Source organism: Crotalus tigris, unplaced genomic scaffold (assembly GCF_016545835.1).
Source record: "Crotalus tigris isolate CLP2741 ecotype Arizona unplaced genomic scaffold, ASM1654583v1 scf7180000024337.5909745, whole genome shotgun sequence".
NCBI classification, from domain to species: Eukaryota; Metazoa; Chordata; class Lepidosauria; order Squamata; family Viperidae; genus Crotalus; species Crotalus tigris.
Window position 1 is genome coordinate 3179277 of NW_024100507.1, and position 22224 is coordinate 3201500.

At 39.6% G+C, this 22224-nt stretch overlaps 2 protein-coding genes across 6 annotated transcripts in view; one reads left to right on the plus strand and one right to left on the minus strand.

Moving 5' to 3' along the window:
• Positions 1–16644, plus strand: part of WIPI1 (WD repeat domain, phosphoinositide interacting 1) — a 46664-nt gene extending 30020 nt beyond the window's left edge. The window contains exons 7-13 of the mRNA XM_039325376.1: positions 114–184; positions 2132–2239; positions 4349–4513; positions 6030–6137; positions 7618–7739; positions 10467–10567; positions 15811–16644. Coding sequence (XP_039181310.1) covers positions 114–184; positions 2132–2239; positions 4349–4513; positions 6030–6137; positions 7618–7739; positions 10467–10567; positions 15811–15858 — 723 coding nt within the window. The 3' untranslated portion in view covers positions 15859–16644. The remainder of the gene's footprint in view (positions 1–113; positions 185–2131; positions 2240–4348; positions 4514–6029; positions 6138–7617; positions 7740–10466; positions 10568–15810) is intronic.
• ARSG (arylsulfatase G) overlaps positions 13652–22224 on the minus strand; it is a 119123-nt gene continuing 110550 nt past the window's right edge. For 4 of the 5 annotated variants that reach the window (XM_039325371.1, XM_039325368.1, XM_039325370.1 and 1 more), the window contains one exon: positions 13652–17546. In XM_039325371.1, coding sequence (XP_039181305.1) covers positions 17245–17546 — 302 coding nt within the window. In that variant the 3' untranslated portion in view covers positions 13652–17244. The remainder of the gene's footprint in view (positions 17547–22224) is intronic. The other variant, XM_039325375.1, reaches the window with a different exon arrangement.

The window sequence follows — 22224 nt, forward strand, 5'->3', positions numbered from 1 at the left end:
AAATTGTTATCCATGCAAAGTAGAAAGGATGGTAGTATCTCCTCTCCAAAAACAAAACACTGCTATTACTTTTCACGCGATAGTCTTTTCTTTTGTGTTTTCTTGTCTTTCAGGGAACCGTCTTTCGTGTTTTTTCCATCCCTGAAGGACAAAAGCTGTATGAATTCAGGAGAGGAATGAAGAGGTTGGTCTGCTGCTCTTATGCCAGTATTTCACTTGAAATAACAGGTTATTGATTTTATTGGATTCTGAGGCTGCCTAACTCCAAAAATATTCTGAGCTGCTTCAGTCATTTTTGACTCCTAGTGACTATATAGATTTCTCCGTGATGATCTATCTCTAACCGGTTCTTTCAAACGAGCAGTTTAGAATATTTTAAAACATATGCAGGTAGTCCTCAATTTGCAAACATTCATTTAGTGACCAGTCAAAATTATAACAGCACTGGACTTACAACTTTTTTTCACAATTAACAACTGTTGCAGCATCTCCATGGGTCTCAGGATCACAGTTTGGACTTACTGTATTTTGGACCAGCTATAGCCTCCAAATTGTTTTCAAGGGCAGCCATATGTAAGGTGCATTGCAGTAATCCCAGCTGTGAGATGATTAGGTCATAAGCGATCATCTGAAAGGCCTTGTGATCAAGGAAAGAGTGTAGCTAGGATTCAAGGTGAACCTGTGCAAAACTCTCCTGGTCACAGCTTCCATCTGCTCTTCAAGCTACAGCTGCGAGTCCAGGTGGACTCCCAAGTTGCATGCTAGTCTCAAATGGGAAATGCAATGGTGAAAGCATCCCAGACCCAGCAGTCCAGTTACAGCCATTCAGTCTTGAGCTGAAAATTTTCCTCATCCAGTCTTGGGCAGCCTTCATACCCTGGGTCAATACACTGACAGATTTACCTGCAGAATCCAGGGCTCACCCAGTAATTTCATGTGGATGTGAAAGAGGTAGAGTGAGAGCATCAAAGCCTCAAGCAACCCGCAAATGAGGGGCAGCAGATAAAGTGCATCCTCTTTTGTCAAACTGAGTGGAACCAATCTCTGAGGAAAAAGGCAAACTGGCAGCAAATGAGCTCTACGTGGGGCTGCCTTTGGGAAGCATTTAGAAGCTTCAGATGGCATAGAATGCAGCTGCACGGGTTGTAAAATGGTGTCAGCTATTCCGCACATGTAACATCACTACTTTGGTTGCCAGTATTTTTCTAGTTGCAATTCTATGTGCTGGTCATCATCTCTAAAGCCCCTCATGGCCCGGGACCAGGTTACCTGAGAGGTCACCTTCTTCCAGTTGTTTTGTCTCTCCAATCTGGTCCAGCAGGATGCTCCAGGTCCCATTGGTCAAAACATTTAGTTGGCAGGAACCAGGGGATGTTGCTTTTCTGCTGTAGCTCCTGCTCTCTAGAGCAAAGGTTCCCCAACCTTTTGAGCACCAGGGACCGGTTCCATGGAGAGAGGTTTTTCCGCGGACTGGAGGGTGCGTGGTTTTGTTTGCTTCCTGCATCCCGTGGTTGGGGCTTTGCTTATTTGTGCGGACCAGTTGCTGGCATGCCGCAGCCCGGTAGTGGTCCATGGACCAGGGATTGGGGACCCCTGCTCTAGAGTACCCCCCTCCTGAGATTAGGATGGCCCCACTTTTGGAAGGCCTTGAAGAGGAAACTTTTCAATGATACATTGTGTATTATTTTTTTTTTATTCTAAAGTAGTAAGACTTTGGGATATTCTTATGCAGAAACACCCAGAGAAATAAAAACACAAGGAAAGTAGATGATTGATTTGCTAGACCTCTATCCTGCCTTTCATTTAAGAGTTCAGAGTAGTTTACATAGTGCACACTCCTCCCATGTTCTCCGCAACAGTAACCCTGTGAGATAGGTTTAATTGAGAGTGAGTGATTAGTCCAATTTCATCCAGAAAATATCCAACGGCTAACAATGGATTAGAATCCGGTTGCTGTACTCCTAGACCAATATTCCCAATGCTATATCCTTGCTAATAAATCCTTCAGGGGATTTTTTTAAAAAAGTTTTTCCATTCTACAAGAATCTCTCAGGTTTACTTATTTGGGCCAGTCTATTACCTTTTCCTATTCCAGTTAAGTTGTCTGGGTTCCTTCTTCCCTTCACTTTAGGTATGTGAACATCAGCTCCCTTGTGTTCAGTATGGATTCCCAGTTCTTGTGTGCATCAAGCAATACTGAGACAGTGCATATCTTTAAGTTGGAGCATCTCACTGACAGGTGGGTATAAAATTGATGCTGTACATGTGCCATTGAGAACTGAGCTGTATCAAGGAAAGTCTCTCTTGATAGGTTCTTGTAGATGGAAGCTGAGAAAAATACTCCACAGAGTAGATCTGCTTACAACTAAGGTTTACCTATTGGGAGAATTACTCTAACTGGCTACAGATGTTTTTCTACATGGATCATTCAAGCTTTGATTTGGCAGCAAATTTGACCATTCCAGAAAGCCTGTTGGCAGAATGGAAAACATGGATTGTTCATATTCAGCATATTGCTAATTGATTCCAGGACTTGGGTTTTGGGTGGTTATGTGTTCAAGCTGACTCTTTTCCAATGGCTGACTGCAAATGGCAGTACTGGCATCTGTAGTTCTGACACTTGTGAAGCCACACGAGGTAAATTGTGGTACAGAAATGGATTTGTTTGGGTTTGTAAAAGCAGTTGTATACCAAGTTGAGGGATCAATTAGGGGAGCTAGGAATATCAAAGTGATGGATTGGAGTTCAAGCTGGGCTCAGAAGTGTTGATCAAAAACCTGTTGTGTGGCCAAGACTTGGTTTCCTGGCCATGGTGTTTATCCTAGACTTGTTCAATTTTTATTGGGAAAATGGATATGTTGCAGTTATACTATCAATACAATCATAGAAAGGGTTCTTTGCTGCTCCTGTTTCTAGTCTTGTATGCAGCTAGTTTAAGGCTTGGCGCTCCTAGCAAAAGTGATTGCTTTTGACCCCATGCTTACAAAATGAGAATGTTTGTATGTATTGTATCATACTTTGAATGCCTGTCTGAACACATAACTGCTGCATTCTCCTTCTGAACACCAAGCGGAGGGTGATCACAACAGAGATAAGTCAGGAAAGATACATCTTTATTATAACACTGGAATGTATGGTAGCCATCCATTATAAATGTAGAAATCTCCATGTCCATTTAGGCTGGTGTGTCAGCTGCATCCTTTATCAGCAAAGGTTGGAGCATTAAGATTTGTGCCTAGCTTACCTCAAAAATGGATTACCATGACAAGCTGTGTGTCACATTGCCTTGGGCCTGCAATATCCAGAGGTGAATGCCACAACAACATCCTTTTTGGGCTGCCTTTACCACAAGTGGGCCAGAAGATGATTGCTAGTTCTTTCCAGCCTGCTATTAAGCCAGGTTGAAGGTTTGGGTATTAGGCAAACCCCAAACCTTTCAGGATCAGATTATTCTAGCTCCTGCTGATGCCTGCACATATCAGGCAAGCTTTGGAGATTGCCAGTTGGCAACTCAAAGGTAGATCTTCACAGCAGTAGCAGTTTTATTTATTTTTATATTATTTGGTTTTTCTTATTTTTATAAATAACTCAAGGTGGTGATCATATCTAATACTCTTTCCTCCAATATTCCCACAACAACACTTCTCCTGCGAATGACTTCCCTTCGATAGTACTTCAGGTCTGGATTATAATAGATACTTTTTAAAATGCCCTCTTTTATGTTGGTTTTTCTTTAGACTCTTTCAGTAGATTGCTTTGATTTCATAACTTGTTTTAAAATTGTTGCTGTCAATTGCCTTTGGAAGTCTCTACCCTCACTGAGAGCTGGGATTCATCCCGCCATAGCTTTTGTGCCTACCACAGTACTGTTTTGAGCCACCTCTGAGTGCTTGGTAAGAAATGGGTTTGGGTGACTTCCTCTAAAATAGATTATAGCCTTCCCTTTCTCTGTGCAAGAGAATCTTGCCAGATTATTACAGATAGACCGTGGTCTCTGGGATTGATGCCTAAAGGAAAGGCACAGGGTTACCTTAAACCATAACACTTAATTAAGCTGCTGATGCAAATGTAAATAATATTTTAACTTCAGATTTGTTGCTGCTACTTATATAACACCATCCGCCTCTATTGCCTTTCACTTAAGTTTTAGGATTTTATTCCTGTATTAGGAATATCTGAGGGTCCCCATCTCTGAAGTGGTGAAGTGAAGGGGAAACAGAGAAGCCTAATGAGGAGTGATAATGAAATTACATGGTTTAGGTTTTAGGAAGTGAAGAGCTTGTTGCTATTATATTGTATGGAAGTTCCTGGAACAGAACTTTATAATCTGGTATTTTGTTTGTCTTAGTCGGCCAGAAGAACCTCCCTCCTGGAGTGGCTACATGGGCAAGATGTTCATGGCTGCCACCAACTACCTCCCTTCTCAAGTATCAGGCATGATGAGCCAAGACCGGGCCTTTGCTACCGTGCGCCTGAACTTTTCTGGACAAAGGAACATCTGTGTGCTGTCCACGTACGTAAGCTGGGCTCCAGCAGCTAAACAAGATTGCCTTCCTTTGTGTTGGACAAACTATTTTATTTAGGAGAGGCACCCTGGATCCAGTGGAAATGTTTCATCAATGGTAGGGTGCGGAACGAATCAAATAGTGCTGAGGAAGGCTAAACACATTCATTTTTTTCATGTCTTTCTCCCTAGTAACAGTGTTTCTTTATCTCATGGCCACAGTCACTATCTTTGAGTTTAGGAAGAGTTTCTGAACATTATGGTTGCTAAGACTGGATACTGAAATGATGTAATATAATCAATATATTCTATTAACCAGTTTGCATTGGTTCACGGTTCCCACATTCTGTGAACCAGTGGTAATGTATTTTGATTCTAGGCACATCAGATAAATGTCCATATAGTTTTAATCCAGCCCACTTCATAAATACCATACCATTTGTATTTACTCTCTATTTTTATATATCTTCTGCCCTGGGGATTCTTATTCCAGTATCAATCAATCATTCATTCATTGTTTGCCACCCATCTCACTGCAAGGTGGCTCCTGTTAATCTTTTTCTGATTCTGATTTGATTGTCCATTAGGTTGATCGAGGTTACTCTTCTGCAAATTATCAAGAGGAGAGGCATTTCCCCATAGATTTTATTTTTTTTTATTCCTCCCTAGTCAGCTTATTGCTGATCTGTTGGGCAATATATGAGGAAAAGTGGCAACTCCCTGGGGATGTATAAGAGTACAAAAGCAGACTGCAGATCATGGTTTATCCAGTTCTGGCATATGCAGACAGAGACTTCAAACCTCACAAAATGCAAAACTTTCTCCTCTGCATTGATATACATCCTACATTGATAACATTTGCAGTAAAGTTGGTTGTATCTTATATGCAAGGCAAAACGGATTTTATTATGCTAAATATTCTGCATTGCCCTCCAAGTATCTCCTGGACATCTTTCTCACGTTTAAGGGATGACTAAGAGTATATTAATTAATATAGCTATTGTTTCACGACCCAGAGCTACAAGATTTTTTAAAAAAAAATTAACATTGGGCCAAATCTCAAAGGGAGAAGGAAATAACATACAGTACATTGTTTTAGAAGTAAGCTTTGGATTTCATGGCAAATAATAGAACTGCATGAAATAGATCGGTTAGTAAAAGTGAATTTTGCTCTATTTCAATAACTGCATCACGTACATGTTGATAATACGGCTTTATTTAGGGGAAAACCTATTTTAGTGTGACTATTATAGACTTATAATAGATTCAAAATCATATGTTTATGTATGTCTGCATATAATGTCTCTAGTTTTTTACCCCCATGTATATTTCCTACTATTAATTAAAAATATTATAGTAGTTGTTTTACTCTAAAATCAGAGGAATAGGCCAAATTTGGCTGCCAAATCTCTCCCATAAGCAATTTCACCTTACAAATCCATTTTCCAGGAAATCCAGCGTGGGCAAATGGTACAGCCTATTTAGAGGTGGTTTCAGCGGTGTTCCTGTACATTTTTTTTATTAGGATCCAAAAGTTGCCTCGGCTCTTAGTTACAACATCTGGTGGACATCTTTACATCTACAACCTGGATCCCCAAGATGGTGGAGAATGTGTTTTAATCAAGAAGCACAGGTAACAGCTTAGTTGTTTCAAGAATTCAAAGAAAATGTAGAGAAAATAAAGAAGAAAATGTACGATAACTTAAAAGGGATTTTGTACACTGTATACATAACAGATTTCCATCAGCAGTGGTTGCTTTTGTTTATAAAACAGGATATTAAGGAGAAAAATCATGCTTTGAATGTGTAACAATCTTTTCATAAGGGTCATTCACAAAAAATATGTACAATTATGCTGGAGCATGTAAAAGTGAAAGAGAAGTGAAGTGAAAATGATCAGATGATAGAACTGAATGCTGCTGTAGGATATAAAAAGTCCACAGGCCATCACTCAGAGAAACAGAATTCTGTATAGCAAGAAAAGTCTCTCCAGTTATATTCTGATAGATAGAATAAGACAGCTGCAAAGTGCAGCCCAAGGGAAACACATGTTGAAGGAAAAATGAATACAGGAAAGGAGCCATAAGAGCACTTTCAGGGAGATAAATTGGGTGCCTGAGCACCCAGAAGAAACATATAGACCTAATTTGTGCTATATTGTTTTTTTTTTAATTTAGTAACTGTTGAGGTTGACAATATGTCCGTTTTATGTCATCAACAATGCAAAGCCCCCAGCCTGAAACTGAAGTATACTAGGAATTACATTAACTGTTAATTACATTCTTACACTTCTGTGGCATAGATTGCAGCTGTGCTGTATTCTGGCAGAGCCATCTGATTTAGATGCTGATCAGCGCTCCAATGCCTGGCCATGAGTGAATGCATATTGTGTATACCTGCAAAACTTTATTTCATCTTTGATTAACTTGTTGCATGAAGTTTAAAATTGTTCTCTGGGGATATTGCATTGTGTGTTACTTTTAGGATTTAGTTAAAGGACCAAGGGTAGGATAAGGTTTTGGTTAAAAGTACATAGAAGAGATACTATTTTCTATTTAAACAAATTATTTTTGTCGTGACATCTGTTGTAGTCTTGATCCTCCTCAGATGTTTTGGCAATAACTTTATATCAGCATAAACATCTTTCACAAAGGTGCTTTTCAAAAGGTAGGGAATGGAAGGATTTATATTCTTTGCCTTCTTTCCATTCCAAATCCTTCCATTCCCCACCATTCAGTCAGGATTGAAGAAGCTTCTTGGATGAGAAGCAAAACGTCTTGAAGGGGGAAAAAAATCAAGAAAAGTCCAGTTCCCTTTTGAAAAGCACCTGGACGACTGAGAATCTCCGCAGACATAAACATCTTCCCTTCTTGTCTCCCAAGCATCTTTGAAGATTTCAAGCTGCATGTTCTGCATAAAAGCATTATAGAATCTCTTGTCCGTTTGGCTTGCCAAACAATGCATCCTTATGGACTGGAGATGGCACAAAACCTCCATCTCTGTTAAGCCCAGCTTATGTAACAAATAACAGTACAATTACTTGTTGGAGTTACTGGGTAATGACTAGCCTTTATTTCAACCCCTTCCCTTCTCCCTGGCCCACATTCTTTTAGCTTGCTTGACTTGGTAAAGCCAGAAGAGAACAAAGAAAATGATCTCCTGTCTCCAGCAACTCAAACCTATGCTGCTACCGTAGCTAGGCAGACTTCAGTGCCTTCCCCTTCTATGATGCCAGGTCAGTACCAGATTTACAGCAAGCTGCTAGTTGTTCATTTTAGTCATGTTAGAATTGTTCACTACTATGTATTTATGAGTTTCTATGTGTCGTTTTTTATATTATTATGAAAAATATATACTGTATTACTTGATGTCTTTGGCACTGTCCTATACCATGCAAGGTATTAGCATTATTGAAATTTATGCTGAATTCAGCACAAACCAAAGACCCTAAAACTTTTCTTCGTACTTTGCTAAGTCTTCCTTATTTTGTGAGAACCAAATTTGATACATATTTTGATAGGACACAAAATAACGTGGCCAGACTATGTATGATGCATAATATAAAATTAAGGCTGTGTACTCATGGCAGAAACATGAAGGGAAATCGAACATGATATTGATTTCAGTATCTTAAAAATCTCAAGCGTCCATACTACAAGAATATACATTAACTTTAGTAAAAGTAGATACTGGTAGGTTATGTATGTTGTTTGTATATATGAGTGTATATGGAAATAAGAACAATTATACAACTCTAAAAAGAGCCAAAATGAACAGGAAGACATTTTTTAATTATGTTCTCTTGCCGTAAGATAAAAAGTAATACAATAATGGCAAACAACTTCCCCACCCATCCATGGATTTCTTGATGTTGCATTATAGTTTGTAGAATATAATTATTTGATGTATACTTGGAAATCTTGTTTTTAACTCTTCTGATCAAATACCATGTAGTAGTCCTAACATTTTCCCTTCCAAGTTGATTTTTCTGAATTTTGAATAGCCAAGCAGCATTTCGTCCATTGCTGTTTATGCCAAATTGTCCTCTCCCGGAAGACTTTCTACTCAAACCTCAGCATAAGAGAGATGTGTGTAGGGGAAAATATGCATTTTGAACCCATTAACACAAGGCACAGGAATCTGGGCAATTCTAAACAACTGTCCATCTCCAAATTGCCTTTTGCTGTATTGTCATACACACTTAGGTCACAATATACACTAATATTTCTCTTACAGACAGGCTTTTGCATCTACTCTTAATCTTCCCCCAGCCATTCTTAGCAAAAAATCACTAAAGGGAGGGGGAATCCTGAACAAAATTCCCTGTGACATATTTGTAGCCCTCTATTTTGTCAGCTAAATTGTTGAATTGGAGTGAGAAATATGGTTTACCCCTTCTGTGATCCATCACCCACCCATTCAGTGAACAGGCAAAGAAATCAAAGAAATGGTGTGGAGGTCAGGCAAAGTGCCATATAGGTCAACACTAACTGAAAGGGTATACGGTGATATGTAAGTTACCTTTATAATACATCGTCTCTCTGCAGTCATCTGGAGCATTAGCAGTGGGTATCAATATTTGCTGGAAACATGAGGAGCTGTGCCCAAGTCTTTGATATGGCCAGCAGGATCTGCACCTCTGCTCACCTTTCTTGGAATCATTTGTCCTTGCTCCTACAACTGCCTGATTACTGTACCTACCTCACTTTCCAGTGTGCTTCAGTGTCATATATTTTTACGTAATGGGAGTTGGAAGCCTTTTGTGGTCCTTTACCACAGAGGTCCCCAACCTTTTGGGCACCAGGGACTGGTTATGTGGCAAAAGGTTCTTCCGCAGACTGGAGGGGGCGTGGTTTTATGTACTACCTGTATCCAACGGATGGGGCTTCTTAAGAGACTGAAAACATTTAAAACTTGGATACATTACAAACATCTCTCTGGAATTTGTTCCACTCCAGCATAGCTGCAGGCAGCATTTTGCTAAGTAGACCTGCAGAGGTCCTCATTGCCAGAATAAAATAGGGAGCATTAACCTATTCGTGGGAGAACACATCATCCTGGAACCTAAGTATCTTACTCTGTTGTGCTGATAACATACAAGAATTGTTCTTTTTGCTGGGAAGGGTTTTGTTACGACTTTTTAAGTATAAATTATTATAATTTATTATTTAAGTTTATTATTATTATAGTATAAATAATTGAAAGTGGACAACATAGTTTAAATAACTATGGGTATGAGGAAGTTTAATATGAAAAACTCAAGCTCTTTGAAGACATATAAAGTGCACTGAAGATTATAATCATTGTCAAATGCCAACTTTTGTATTATGTTCCTCAATCTTGCCTTGTATCTCAAGAATTTTGCTAATGAACGTACGGTTCCTTCTCTTTTTTACTTCTACGAATGCAACAGCTCTCTGTAAGTTGCCCAAATGAGAAAATTATAGAGGTAATCAAAGTGTGCAAGGGATGGGAAGGGAGGATATTAAATTTAGGCTGTAAGATGAGATACGGGCCATACTATAGTTTGAAATCAAGGGAAGTCACTAAATGAAATGAATATAATCAGTGGCATTTTGTTTGGTTTTGTTCACTCATTTTTAATACTTCCACATGAAAATTCTAGATCATGTTCTATATATGATACTTGAGTAACTAAACCCTAAGTAATGATCAGTTTTGAATATTTCTGTTCACAAAACGTCGAAAAAGTGGTTCACAGGCGTAGCAAATCCCTTGATACCTCTGCAAGTGTCTATGTATTATTTGCACATGAAGTCAGGATTTTTACAATAAAGTCCTAATTGTGATGTTTCAGCTGTGATAGTTGAATGACACGTACAGACTACCTCTTGGTGCTCTTTAGCCATCCAATAATTTACATGGAATGAGGGGTGCCTGTGTAAAAAGCATTCTATAACATTCCGTTTAAAGACTTCTAAGCTGTCTTCTTATATTGCAGGTTACTCGGAAGATGGTGGAGCCCTTCGAGGAGAGATAATACCTGAGCATGAATTTGCTACTGGGCCAGTATGCCTGGATGACGAAAATGAATTTCCACCTGTGAGCATTAGGAATACTTAAAACAGCATTGTGAAATTCGTGCTGAGAAGAAAAGCTTAAATCTTTTCTTCCGGGCGATCTGTCCTTTCCTCTCCTGCCTGGTAGCCATCTCTGTGTGGGGTGTGTGACTCCCACCATGGGCTTTTGGAGTGAAGCCTACAAACCTGTTTTCCAAGTATATTTGTAATAGCGAATCCAAATTACACAAGGCTCTGGGCTGCCAGTTAAAGGGAGGGCTGAGTTCCATGCCTTTCAAAGTTCAACCATGTGGCAATATCAGGTACTTCTAGGCCACATCTGGCATCCTTAACAAAATTATCCTTCCAAGATAATGATGTCTTCAGGGTTTAATTCAGATCTGAGAATGCATTTTGGAGCCCAAAGCAGCTCTTTGACCCACTTGTTGCTTTCCAAGAGGCTCCAAACTAGCCCAGAAAAGGAGAGAAACTTAACAAGGAGCTGCTGTTTCAAAAATTTGAAAGGAAGGCTTGTATTTCCCATTTGATTCCTCTTGCCTTATCTTCTACATCCCGTGGTTCTTTGGTTGATGGATGCAGCATCAAGGTTGCCCTTTGCCCTACTCTTTCTCCATAGTGGGTGGAGGATGTTTGTAGGAAGATCAGGGGAAAGATGTCACCAGCATCATTTGTGTAGTTGCAGTGGTCGGGGATTTACTGCCATGCCTGGGCTACTGGAGAAGAGGCTACCTATTTCTGAGGGAGATGGGCGGTTAAGAAATATGAAATATAAATAAGTAAACAAAATGTCAGGGAGCACAAGGGAAAAAGAGACGGAGCAGCAATCCCAGCAGATGCCTGAATTCTCTGAGCTTTGATGCTCTATCTTCCAAGCTTCTCCCTCTCTGTTGACGCAGGTGCATTGTCCAAAATATAATGGGAAAAGGAAGAAGAGTTCTACTTGCTTTACCTTTAAAAGGGAGGACTTAAACTTTTTTCATGGAGACATTTTTCAAATAGGCTATTTATATTGGCTAGCATTTTTCCTTCTTATGGATGTTTTTTTTCTATCTTGCCTGGCCTTTCAGTCAAGGCTTTCTTGTTCTTAAGAATTAACAACCCCTTTTCTAAGATGCATAAATTTCCTGACAGCAGGGACTGCTCCAGATTGTGCTTTATATGAGATGGAGGTGGCTGAAAAATCCTAAATATACAATGGAATTGTGGGGAGGGAGCAGCTTTCCTAGTAGTAGTGTTGCACAAAGTCTCCCAGGTGATCCCTTTCTTCTCAAGCGATTTTAATTGGAAGTAGCCAGGAAGCACTGGATACCTCCATACTACAGTTGCTTAGATATCTGTCTTGCTTCTGCTGTTATTTATTCTCCATTCTTCCCTTTCTGCCACTGCCTTGACCATCTCAATAGCTGGGAGGGAAAATTGGGATGTGGTATGCCACTCTCTATAATTTCTGAAAAGAGTGGCTCTGTCTATAGGGCATCAGTTGGACCCACAGATTTCTTTTTCAGATGCACACAGGTTTTCTATACAGGTAATCATTGACATATGGCCACAATTGAGCCCAAAATTTCCATTGCTAAGCAAGACAGTTGTTAAGTGAGTTTTGCCTCAGTTTATGACCTTTCTTGCCACTGTTTTTAAACGAATCACTGCAGTTGTTAACTGCAGTTGTTTTTAACTGAATCTGGCTTCCCCATTCACTTTGCTTGTCAGAAAGTCTCAAAAAGTGATCAGATAACCCCAGGACACTTGCAACCATCGTAAATATAAGCCAGCTGCCAAGTGTCTGAATTTTGGTCAGGTGGCTCTGAGGATGCTGCAGTGGTTATAAGTGTGAAAAATGGCCATTCCCTTTTTCAGGGCCATTGTAACTTTGAATGGTCTCTAAAACGAAGGGTTGCAAGTTAAGGACCACCTGTAATGGCACAGTCTCTTTTCTCACTAGGTCTGTGCATGGACACACACATATTTTCCATTAAAGCTACAGCAAGTGGAAAATTATACTTATAGCTGGAGATCAAAGGCACTCAATTTGGGTATTTATTGCTAGTTGTACAGGAAAGCCAGAGATAAATATTTCACTCTGCTTCTTAGTAGCTAAGCCAGTTTGGAATTCTATTTGCTTTCTTCTTTTTTAATTTTTCGAAAGGTAATCACGGCCATGACCAGTATTCCTGGGGAAAAAAGTATTATATTTAAAAATGATTTGTTTTCTTCTAGTTTTTATTTCTTACATTAATACACGGGCATACATATTTACTGAGCTTCTAGAGCTGTCCTATCTGGGCTGTAAAATTTTAGGATGGTTATTAATTGGCAACAAGCTGATACCGAAGTCCATAATAGCTCTTTGCTGCCATGCAGTGGCCATTCACTCACATTTATCCAATTTTAATTAACATAGATAGTATTTAGATTTTTGTTCTTCACTGTATAACCACTGTCTTTGTTGTGCTTGGTGCTAGTGTTGCAGTTTTATATATTATAAAATTATGAAATTTGTACCTTAAAAAAAAAACACCATCTAGTTGTAATCTAGATTTCTGCAGCCCAGATACAGTAGCTCTAATTAGCAATTGCTTTAATTGTGCTCAGCAATATTGTTCAGGTCGCTAAGAAGCTACTCCATTTGTTTTTAAGCATGTGCTTTATTTTACCTTTGGCTGCCATTATAGAAGAGGGTGGATTACAGTTCTTTAGCATTTGTCGTACCTCTCAAATCATAGTAATTTGATTGGTCGACATGCTCTTATTCTTTGTTTTTGCTGTGCTCCTTATGAACCATCCTTAATACACTATAAAATTGTGGTAATGAAGTATCTTATTCAGAGAATAAGTAAACTGTGAAAATGAAGAAAAAATGAAAAGAAAGCAGCAAAGGAGGCAAATGTGATTCAAGTCACCTTTTTTTTCTTCTTTGTCCCCATCTGGGTTTGCCATCTTTGCTTTTTTGTTTTATGTTGTTTTTTGTCTGTTAAAAAAAAAACATTTTGTAAACCTCCCAGAGTTGATGGGAGTTGGATAGCATCTAAATTTAATAAATAGAAACATGGGACTTCAATAAACAGCCTCTAAGACATCTCTGTGTTTCTTACCCAAGTAATCCTACCTTTCTTTTTGGAACACTTCAACATCAAAACTTAGACTATCAACAGAGCAGAAGTGATGGATAAAGTATTTCCATTGGTTTCTCCCCCATTAATAGCTTCTCTCCTGAAATCAGAGACAGACATCTTTCAAATCCAATATTCCTTAAGATGGGCCCTTAGACATTCTAGACTGAAGGATTGCAGTCTCTACCCATTTTCAATGCAACTTGTTCTCTTGCCCATTCCAGGTACAGTATTTTATAGGAGCCCTACCAGCAGAGAAGAAAGTATATATGTTTTTTTTTAATTCTTAAGAACCATATATCAGTCCCCCCTTAGGCATGAAAGCCAACTGGGTGACTTTGGACCAGTTATTCTCTCTCTCAGTGCAACTCAACTCACAGGATAGTGGTTGTAGATGTGGGAGAAAATAGGAGGAGGAAAGAATATTGTGTATATTTGGTATCTTGAATTTATTTACAAAAACAAAAAGTGAGATGTAAACAGACAAATAAGAGATGCACTGACTGATCCAACTTACTACTATCTGCTGTCACATATTTTTGGATATTTACTGTAATTTCATCTGCTCAAAAATCCTAGCCTAAGGCAGAGCTAGATGACAAGATATAGCCAGTCTTGAGTTGATCTCAAAAAGCTAAGCAGGGTCAGATGTGTACTGTATTAAGAGGAGAGACCACCAAGAATTCTCTAAACTTGAAACTAAAAATTAAAAAAAATTCTGGAAATATATTATTGCCAAGAAAACTACAGAGATGTGCACAAGGCCAAAAGGAGCTGAATTAATTTTACCATACCAGATCTGAGATACTAAGATGGGATAAATAATAATTAACTATTAACCAGATATCCATAATCCACTAATATACCACATTTCCTTATGTGCCTTATTTGTCTTTTATTGTGTACCAATACAATAAACATGTCATTACAGAAATGATGGCATGTAGCATTTTCTACTTGGAATTGTTCTGGATATGATAAAAGTTGTCGTCTCTCTATGGAAAATGGGAACAACTATGGAAACTGGGGTCTTGATCTGCCTTTAAACACGAATGCTTTAGGACAGTGGTTCTCAACCTTTCTAATGCCGCGACCCCATAATACAGTTCCCCATGTTGTGGTGACCCCCAACCACTTATACATCACCGGGTGCCAGGGGCGTGGCCAAAGAAAAGGGGGAAAAATGGCGGACAGTCTTGTTTGGTAACCCCGGTGAAATGGTCGTTCGACCCCAAATGGGGTCCCGACCCACAGGTTGAGAACCACTGCTTTAGGAGGAGAGCCATCTAGTTTTTGATTGTGAAATAATAAGTTACACTCTAGAGTACAGGGCATGTTCAATGCTACACTATGTTGCATAAGAAGGGTAGCAACAGTAGTACCATATTCTCTTGCTGGAGTCTGGTTCAGTTGTGACTTCGTAATGTCAGAATGTAAACTTTGGGTTACCGCTAATAGGATCAAAAGTTGGTGAAGTAAAGCACCAACAGTATGACTAAGATTTTGAAAAACAGAAGAATCAGACACTTTTCAAAAAGCCAAGAAGGCTTGCTGTGTCTTACAAGAACTCTGTTTGTTTTGTACTCTTATTGACAGCTTCTCATGATGGCCATTGGGAGTGACAAACCTACACTATAAATCAGTGTTTCTCAACCTTGACAATTTTAAGGCATGTGGAGTTCAACTCCCAGAATTCCACAGCCAGCATTGCTGGCTGTGGAATTCTGGGAGTTGAAGTCCACATGCCTTAAAATTGTGAAGGTTGAGAAACACTGCTATAAATGTTACTTTTAGCCAATATGCTGAGCTGTTGCCTTTCTTTTTTTCTACATGTTTAAATAACTGATTCTTCAAGATGTTCCAGTGTGTATGTTTGCAGTCAAAACACGTACAGGAACCATTGTTTAACCCAGGAATATATTTTAAGTCTAGATCCCAACACACACTTATTTCTGAGTCAGATTTTTTCTGTCAATCGAGGACAAAGCCCTAAGGGAGGCCCAGAAACCCATCAGCTTTGCCAAAAGTGAAACTATGCCATGACTTTCATCTCCCCGCCGCTTCCCTCTGCATGCATCTCAAGCCTGTTTGCAACACTCCATGCTCAACGCACATGACCAGGGAAAGTAAGGCCGTTCTGTTTTGATTTTGGTAGATAATCTTGTGCCGTGGAAGCCAGACGAACAAAATGAAGCGATCATGAGGAGAGGCAAGCAACACAACACAGAGCGGCGGATGGGAGGTAGTTTGGAAAAACAAGGGGGAATGTAGAAGAACCCACAAACGTGGGGCAAACCAGAGACGCTCCAGTACTTTTCACACAGTATGTTTCACTTTTGCTAGTTGATGTATTCTGCCCCTCTTTTGTGTATTTTCTTAAAATGCTCTATGTTTGGTATCAATGTACTGTATATGCACATTATTCTCTTCTCAAGAACCACAGTATAAATGCATCTGATTGAAGCTGAATTTTATACTCCAACTAGCCCTTTTCTTATTTATGCCATGTATAAATGTACCTAGAAAAGAACCTACTGATTTACGTCTTTGTACAGTATACTCATGAGAATTTACCCATGCAGAATATTTTTGCAATTATCTACTTGAATAAAAGGAAATCCCCCAACTTCCAGGGTTGGAGGAATGCTGAAATATTTGTCAATAAAATCATGAGGTTAACAGGAGCTGTGTTTCCACTCATATTCCTTCTTCTTGTGTAACTTGGGAAATAAATGCATGCATAACCCCCTTCAAACACTTCCCTTTCAGGAAGCAAAGTGCAGCAAAGGAGTAAGAAAAGCCTTGCTATCGGTCCAGATTAAGCTGTATGGATAAATTGCTGCACATGTAAAATCATGGAAATCTTTTTTTACGTTTACAACACAGTGGCTACCTATTTCCCTTGCCTCAATTATTCTTTTCAGGGAAAATCAAACACAGATCAAGTTTGGAAATCAACAGCGAGAGCTATTTTTTTAAAAAAAAAAAATAATCAAAATATATTATGAGCCTGAATGACTGTGAAAAGAAACTGTTACATATAATATTGTCAAATGGTTGATAAAAAAATTAACCACATTCTATTACTACAAAAAAAATCACAACTGTCTTAATTGTTCAAATTTAACATTGTCTAACTTTAGATGGCATTTGATGCCTGGGATTGACTTCAAGTCAATGCCAAACTTTCTTTGAGGTACTTGGATTATAATCTGACTTTATGAAATGCACATGGTTCTCCTAAAAATATTCAATCTTAACAATATAGTTCTTTCCTGCCTTTCTGTTTGTGCAATTGTTTTATGTTCTAACACTCCACTCCTGCTTTTCTGTGATGTACAAAGGGGAGAAGGAGACATAACATTGTGATGTTGGGTTCTAGGTGAGCTGGACTTAATCAAGGGGTATCAAATAGCCATCTAAACATTTTAGGCCCATATTTCAGTTATCAGTCAAGCTAAATTCTGTAGAAAGATATGACAAATTATTATATAAAATCCAAACCAAGAATGTTGTACTTTTTTGTAGCAGTTTCACCCATTTGATTTCTAGTTCTGGGAGGACAGATGCTTGTTAACTTGGAAGTTGTTTAGCATTTTTCCAAAGATAAGTTAGAATAAGCAGATTCACATCTGCAGGCCAAGTGTTGGGGGTTGCAGCAGGGGATCACATCTGCATCGTGAGAATAATCTGCTATAGAGACATTGTCTGAAGCAATATCCTGAAGAATATCCACAAAGGCCTTATTTACTAATGGCAAGACAGAACGATACTCAGCACTGTGAATGTCCATCGGCTCTTGCTCTTGAATATCACGCCGCAAGTTAAAAATGAGAGGTGGCCGGTGATGTACTTCCTGACCAATGCTTCCATCACATGCTTTGGCACCACCTGGAAAGAGACAAATCATCCAAGTTCTTTTAACTGCTATCTTTTGAAAGTATTATCTTTGTGGCAGCCACTCTACATTATGAGAAAGAATAATCTGGGTGTACTACTGTGGTAGTAGTGCATTTTAAAGTACTTTGAACTAAATTGCCAATTGTACAGGTTCCTAAACTGCCCCCCCAGAGGATATGAACAAATTCTAAGAAGGGGTAGGAGATTTTTAGAAAGAAAAAGCATTTAGAAAGTTGATTCTCTGTTTTTCTAACATCTTTATTAATATTTGGGACTGATCGAAACTGATTTTATCAGATGACATAATGGGATATAAAATATAAAGCATAACATGCATATCTAATAGTAATAGTAAACAGCAATACTGAGGTACATTCACTTGCATATATTAACAAAGTATGAACTATATGTAGCTGCAATTAGGAAAAAGAAGTACACTGAAGATTTTAGTACAGCTTGTCCTCGAGATACGACCATAACGGAGCCTGACCATTACAGCCGCATATTGGGGCAGTCGTTACGTAAAACATGTCACCTAATGACCCTTCGCATCCCTACTCTCCCCAATGAAATGTAAAACAAACATGCAGGTCGTTAAATGGAGCTGGGAAGGGGAGGCCGTTGGAGGCCTAGTACAGGTAGTCCTTGACTTACAACTACAATTGAGCCAAACATTTCTGTTGCTAAGTGAGACATTTGCTAAATGAGTTTTGCCCCATTTTGCAACCTTTCTTGCCACAGTTGTTAAGTGAATCGCTGCAGTTGCTAAGTTAGTAACATGTTAAGTGAATCTGGCTTCCCCATTGGTTTTGCTTGTCAAAAGGTTGCAAAAGGTGATCACATGACCTTAGGATATAGCAACGATCATAAATATGAACCAATTGCCAAGCATTTGAATTTTGAATACAAGATCATGATCAAAGGTTATAAGAGTGAAAAATGGTCATAAATCACTTTTTTCAGTGCAGTTGTTAGTTTGAACAGTCACTAAATAAACTGTTGTAAATCGGGGACTACCTGTACAGACGCAAGCCAGCCTGCCTGGCCCTCTCAAGGCTTCTCCCACTCCTGAGACGCCCTGTGCTTCACTTCCCACACTTTGGGTCCCAAGAGGGATTTTTCCTACATGCACCAGGTCTTCCCAGGCTTTAGGCCTGATTTCCATTCCACCAGGCCAAACACCCTTCTCCTCACCTACCTTTTGAAGGCTCCAAGGCCTTCCAGAGTGCTGGAATGGCTTCCTTCTTTGTGCAGCTACATGGCAGAGTTCCAAAAGCAGCTGCAATTTTGTCCCTCCCATAAAATGGCAGCTGGGTTCAGGTCGCTGCCACATAGCTGGGGGACAAACTGCTTCGTTTTGCTGCCTTAACAAGCTCTGCACAGAGTTGCAGAAGCTTTCTGTATTGTTAAGAAGCTTCTGCCGCACTGTGCAGACTTCTGTAAGGCAGTAAAATGAAGCAATTTCACTGGCGTTGGCCATTTTGTCCCGCCCATAAATGGATGGGACAAAATGGTAGCTGCATTTAGATTGTCACTGTGTAGCCGAAGGTTCATGGCCTGCCACCTTCCACAACCTGAGGTCTGGAGAGTTTCAGAAGGTAAGTGTGGGGCGTGATGGGTGATTGGGGAGGAGGGCCAAGTGCTGCAGGGTTCTGGCGGGGTGGTGTGGGAGAGAGGTGGGGGCACTGCAGCAACTCTGTTGAGGGTTGTAGGCTCGCTGCATCTGTCTTAAGTTTGAAATGGTCATATGTAGCTTTGGGGGGAATCTTTCGTAATTTCAAATGTTCATTAAATGACCTGTCATACATATGACATATGGCTTCATGTCATGGACAAAAATAGGACTGGCTATCCTCAAAGCATAGCACACAGTAAAACCATGAGAAGTAACCATTTTGAGCGATAGTTTACCACAAATCACAGCCTTTGCCAAAAGAATACAAGCCAAAGGAATGTGTTGGTGCTATATCTCAAAATATGAAAGACACAAGCTTGATTCCCCTGGAGCTTTTTGTCAAGCATTTGCCAGAGAAATAGCCTCTCACGAACTCTCACTGATAAAGCCAAAGTACCCAATTTAGAAGAAAGTTTAAACTTGAAAACTTCTGATATTATTTGGGCTAGATACTGAAAACAAGAAAAACCTATTACAGATCTGTGAAATGTTACATCAATGACTTGGTGAAACATTTTAAATTTAAACCAATGGACGAATTGGCAACTTCTTTCTTCACAATGCAGTAGGATGCTATAGGATTGATGTAGCACAATGTTGACACGGTATACATTTCATTCATTATGGTGCAATTGCTTGTCAATAACTTTCTCAAAGATAACTAACCAAATCAAAGGCTTCAACTGATAAAATAACTTCTGAAGTTTTTAATTTGCTTTTTTTTTTAATGAAAAAAATTCATAGAGGTGTGCCCAAGCAGTAGCAGTAGTCACAGAAGTGGCTGTTCAAGACAGCGTAGTCCTAGAGATTTTGCCTACTCCATCTACATAAGCGATCAGTAGAATAGCTTTCCTCAATGCCCACACTCCTTTTTCAGCATGTGCATTACTGATGATAGATTGCTTGGCCAACTGTTCTAATAGCTAACATAAGATTTATACGAAAGAGTAGGCCTAGGATCCACGGAGGTACTTTGCAGTTCCACTAATCTTCAAGTATGCGATACCTGTTTTTCCACTCCACTTAGAGACATGTTATTATCATGATGAAATCTTCCATGTTTGTTTGTACAAGGCAGAGTTTGCATATTTTCCCACAATATTTTGCCAAATAGATGACTGCATTTGTGAGGAGTTGGCCCCAAAGCCATATCCCAACTGCATTCAAAGTCATCCCATTGTTGGAAATCTGCTCTCAAATTTGTGCTCTTGAGAGTCGATTCTCAGGATCCAGCCAGACCAACCCCAGCACCCAAAGACAGTCTTGCAAACTCTTTTTTTTTTAAATTTGTAGTATTACAAAACAGGAAACACTGATTTGTCTTTCAGATATATAAAGCTAATCACACAAATGTATTTTATCTGAAACAAATAAAAACAGATCTCTCCCCCTCCTCCAAACTTCTGTTACTTATAAAGTAGTTTTAACAGCTTCTATTATTTAGTGATTAACTATTTCCCTACCTGCAAGGTGCTTCTTTTGAGCTTCATATACCTAAAATCTGTGAAATATGTAATGCAATGTTTCCTGGAATAGAACCTCTGTATCAGGGCTTTTCAACCTTTTCACCAATTGTATCACTTTTAGGATATGGCAATAATACCACCTAGCAAGGTGTCAAAAACATGATGACAAAAAAAAAAACCTGTTCAAAGTTGCAATTGCACTGAAATGACTTATGACCATTTTTCACATTTATGACCATTGCAGCATGCTCAGAGTCATGTGATCCCCTTTTGCAACCTTTTGACAATCAAAGTCAATGGCAGGGTTGCTCGTGGACAAGTGCTAAGGTGGGACTTCCTTCCCTCCTTCCTTCCCTCTTTCTTTCTCATGCCCATCTCCTTCTGAAGGAAGAATTTGAAAAAAAACAACAACCATATTTTCCCTCTTCCATATACTCATCAAACAAGGAAAAGCCTCCAGAAAAGACAAGCCACTGAGGGAACTAGCTTTAAAAGGCATGTTCCCCTTTAAGAATTAGCTACTGGCTAGAAAGGAAAGTTAAGGAGCCAGCAGCCAGCACTTAAGGAAAAAAAAATGTAGTAAGTACTGGCTGCTGGCTAAGACAGCCTCCCCAAATGGCTCCATTCATAAGTAAAGGAATGCTACAGGCAAAATCCATTCAGGAGAAAAACACTTCAAAATCCCTTGTAGCAAAACTTACAGCTAACAATAGCAGAGCAGTAGAACCTAACAGGAGACATCAGACATCAGCCAAATAGAAATTGCCAAACACTCCTTAAGAACACAAAGCCCACATTGCACAAATCCCAGAACTTCAAAGTTACAAAAGCACATAAGAATCCTTCCACTCTCCATCTCCCTCTCTCTGTGCCTCACCTCCAGCTGATACTACCTTCCTTCATTGCTGCCTTTCTTCATTCCTCGTGGAGGGCGACATCTCCACCGCTGCGTTTTTTGCCTGTTTGTTGCTGCCAGCACAGATGGCTGCCACAGAAGTTGTAGATCAGTTCATGTCCGGCCTGCTTGATCTCTTCTCCTCTCCCCCCACCCTTCTCCTTCTTTCCCTTTGGTGCAGCTAGAGCTGACTCCACCTCCTCCCAAGGCTGCTTCTTTTTTTTTCTCTCCATCTCCCGCCCAAACTGCCTTTTATAACCTCTCCTATCTCCATCCCCTCCTCCTCTTTTCTCTTCCAGGTGAGCTGGAAGTGAGCCTGGGGTCTTTGCCTCGCCCCAGTCACTCTGCAGCTCCAGAGGACTCTCTCACAGTAAGTCCTGCCCTGCACTGGCTCGTTCCCTCCTCCACTACACTTGTCTGGGCAGGGCCGCCTACCACCTGCCATGTGCTAATGTACCACAGATGATATACGTACCACCGGTTGAAAAGCCCTGCTCTATATAACGTGAGGACTATCTGCATTCATTTCTCAAAGCTGTGGAAGGCACAAACAAGAGTACATCCACAATCATTAAATGTGACTGATAGGCTGATTTTGATTACTGGCATAATCCAATAGTAAATTATTTAAAC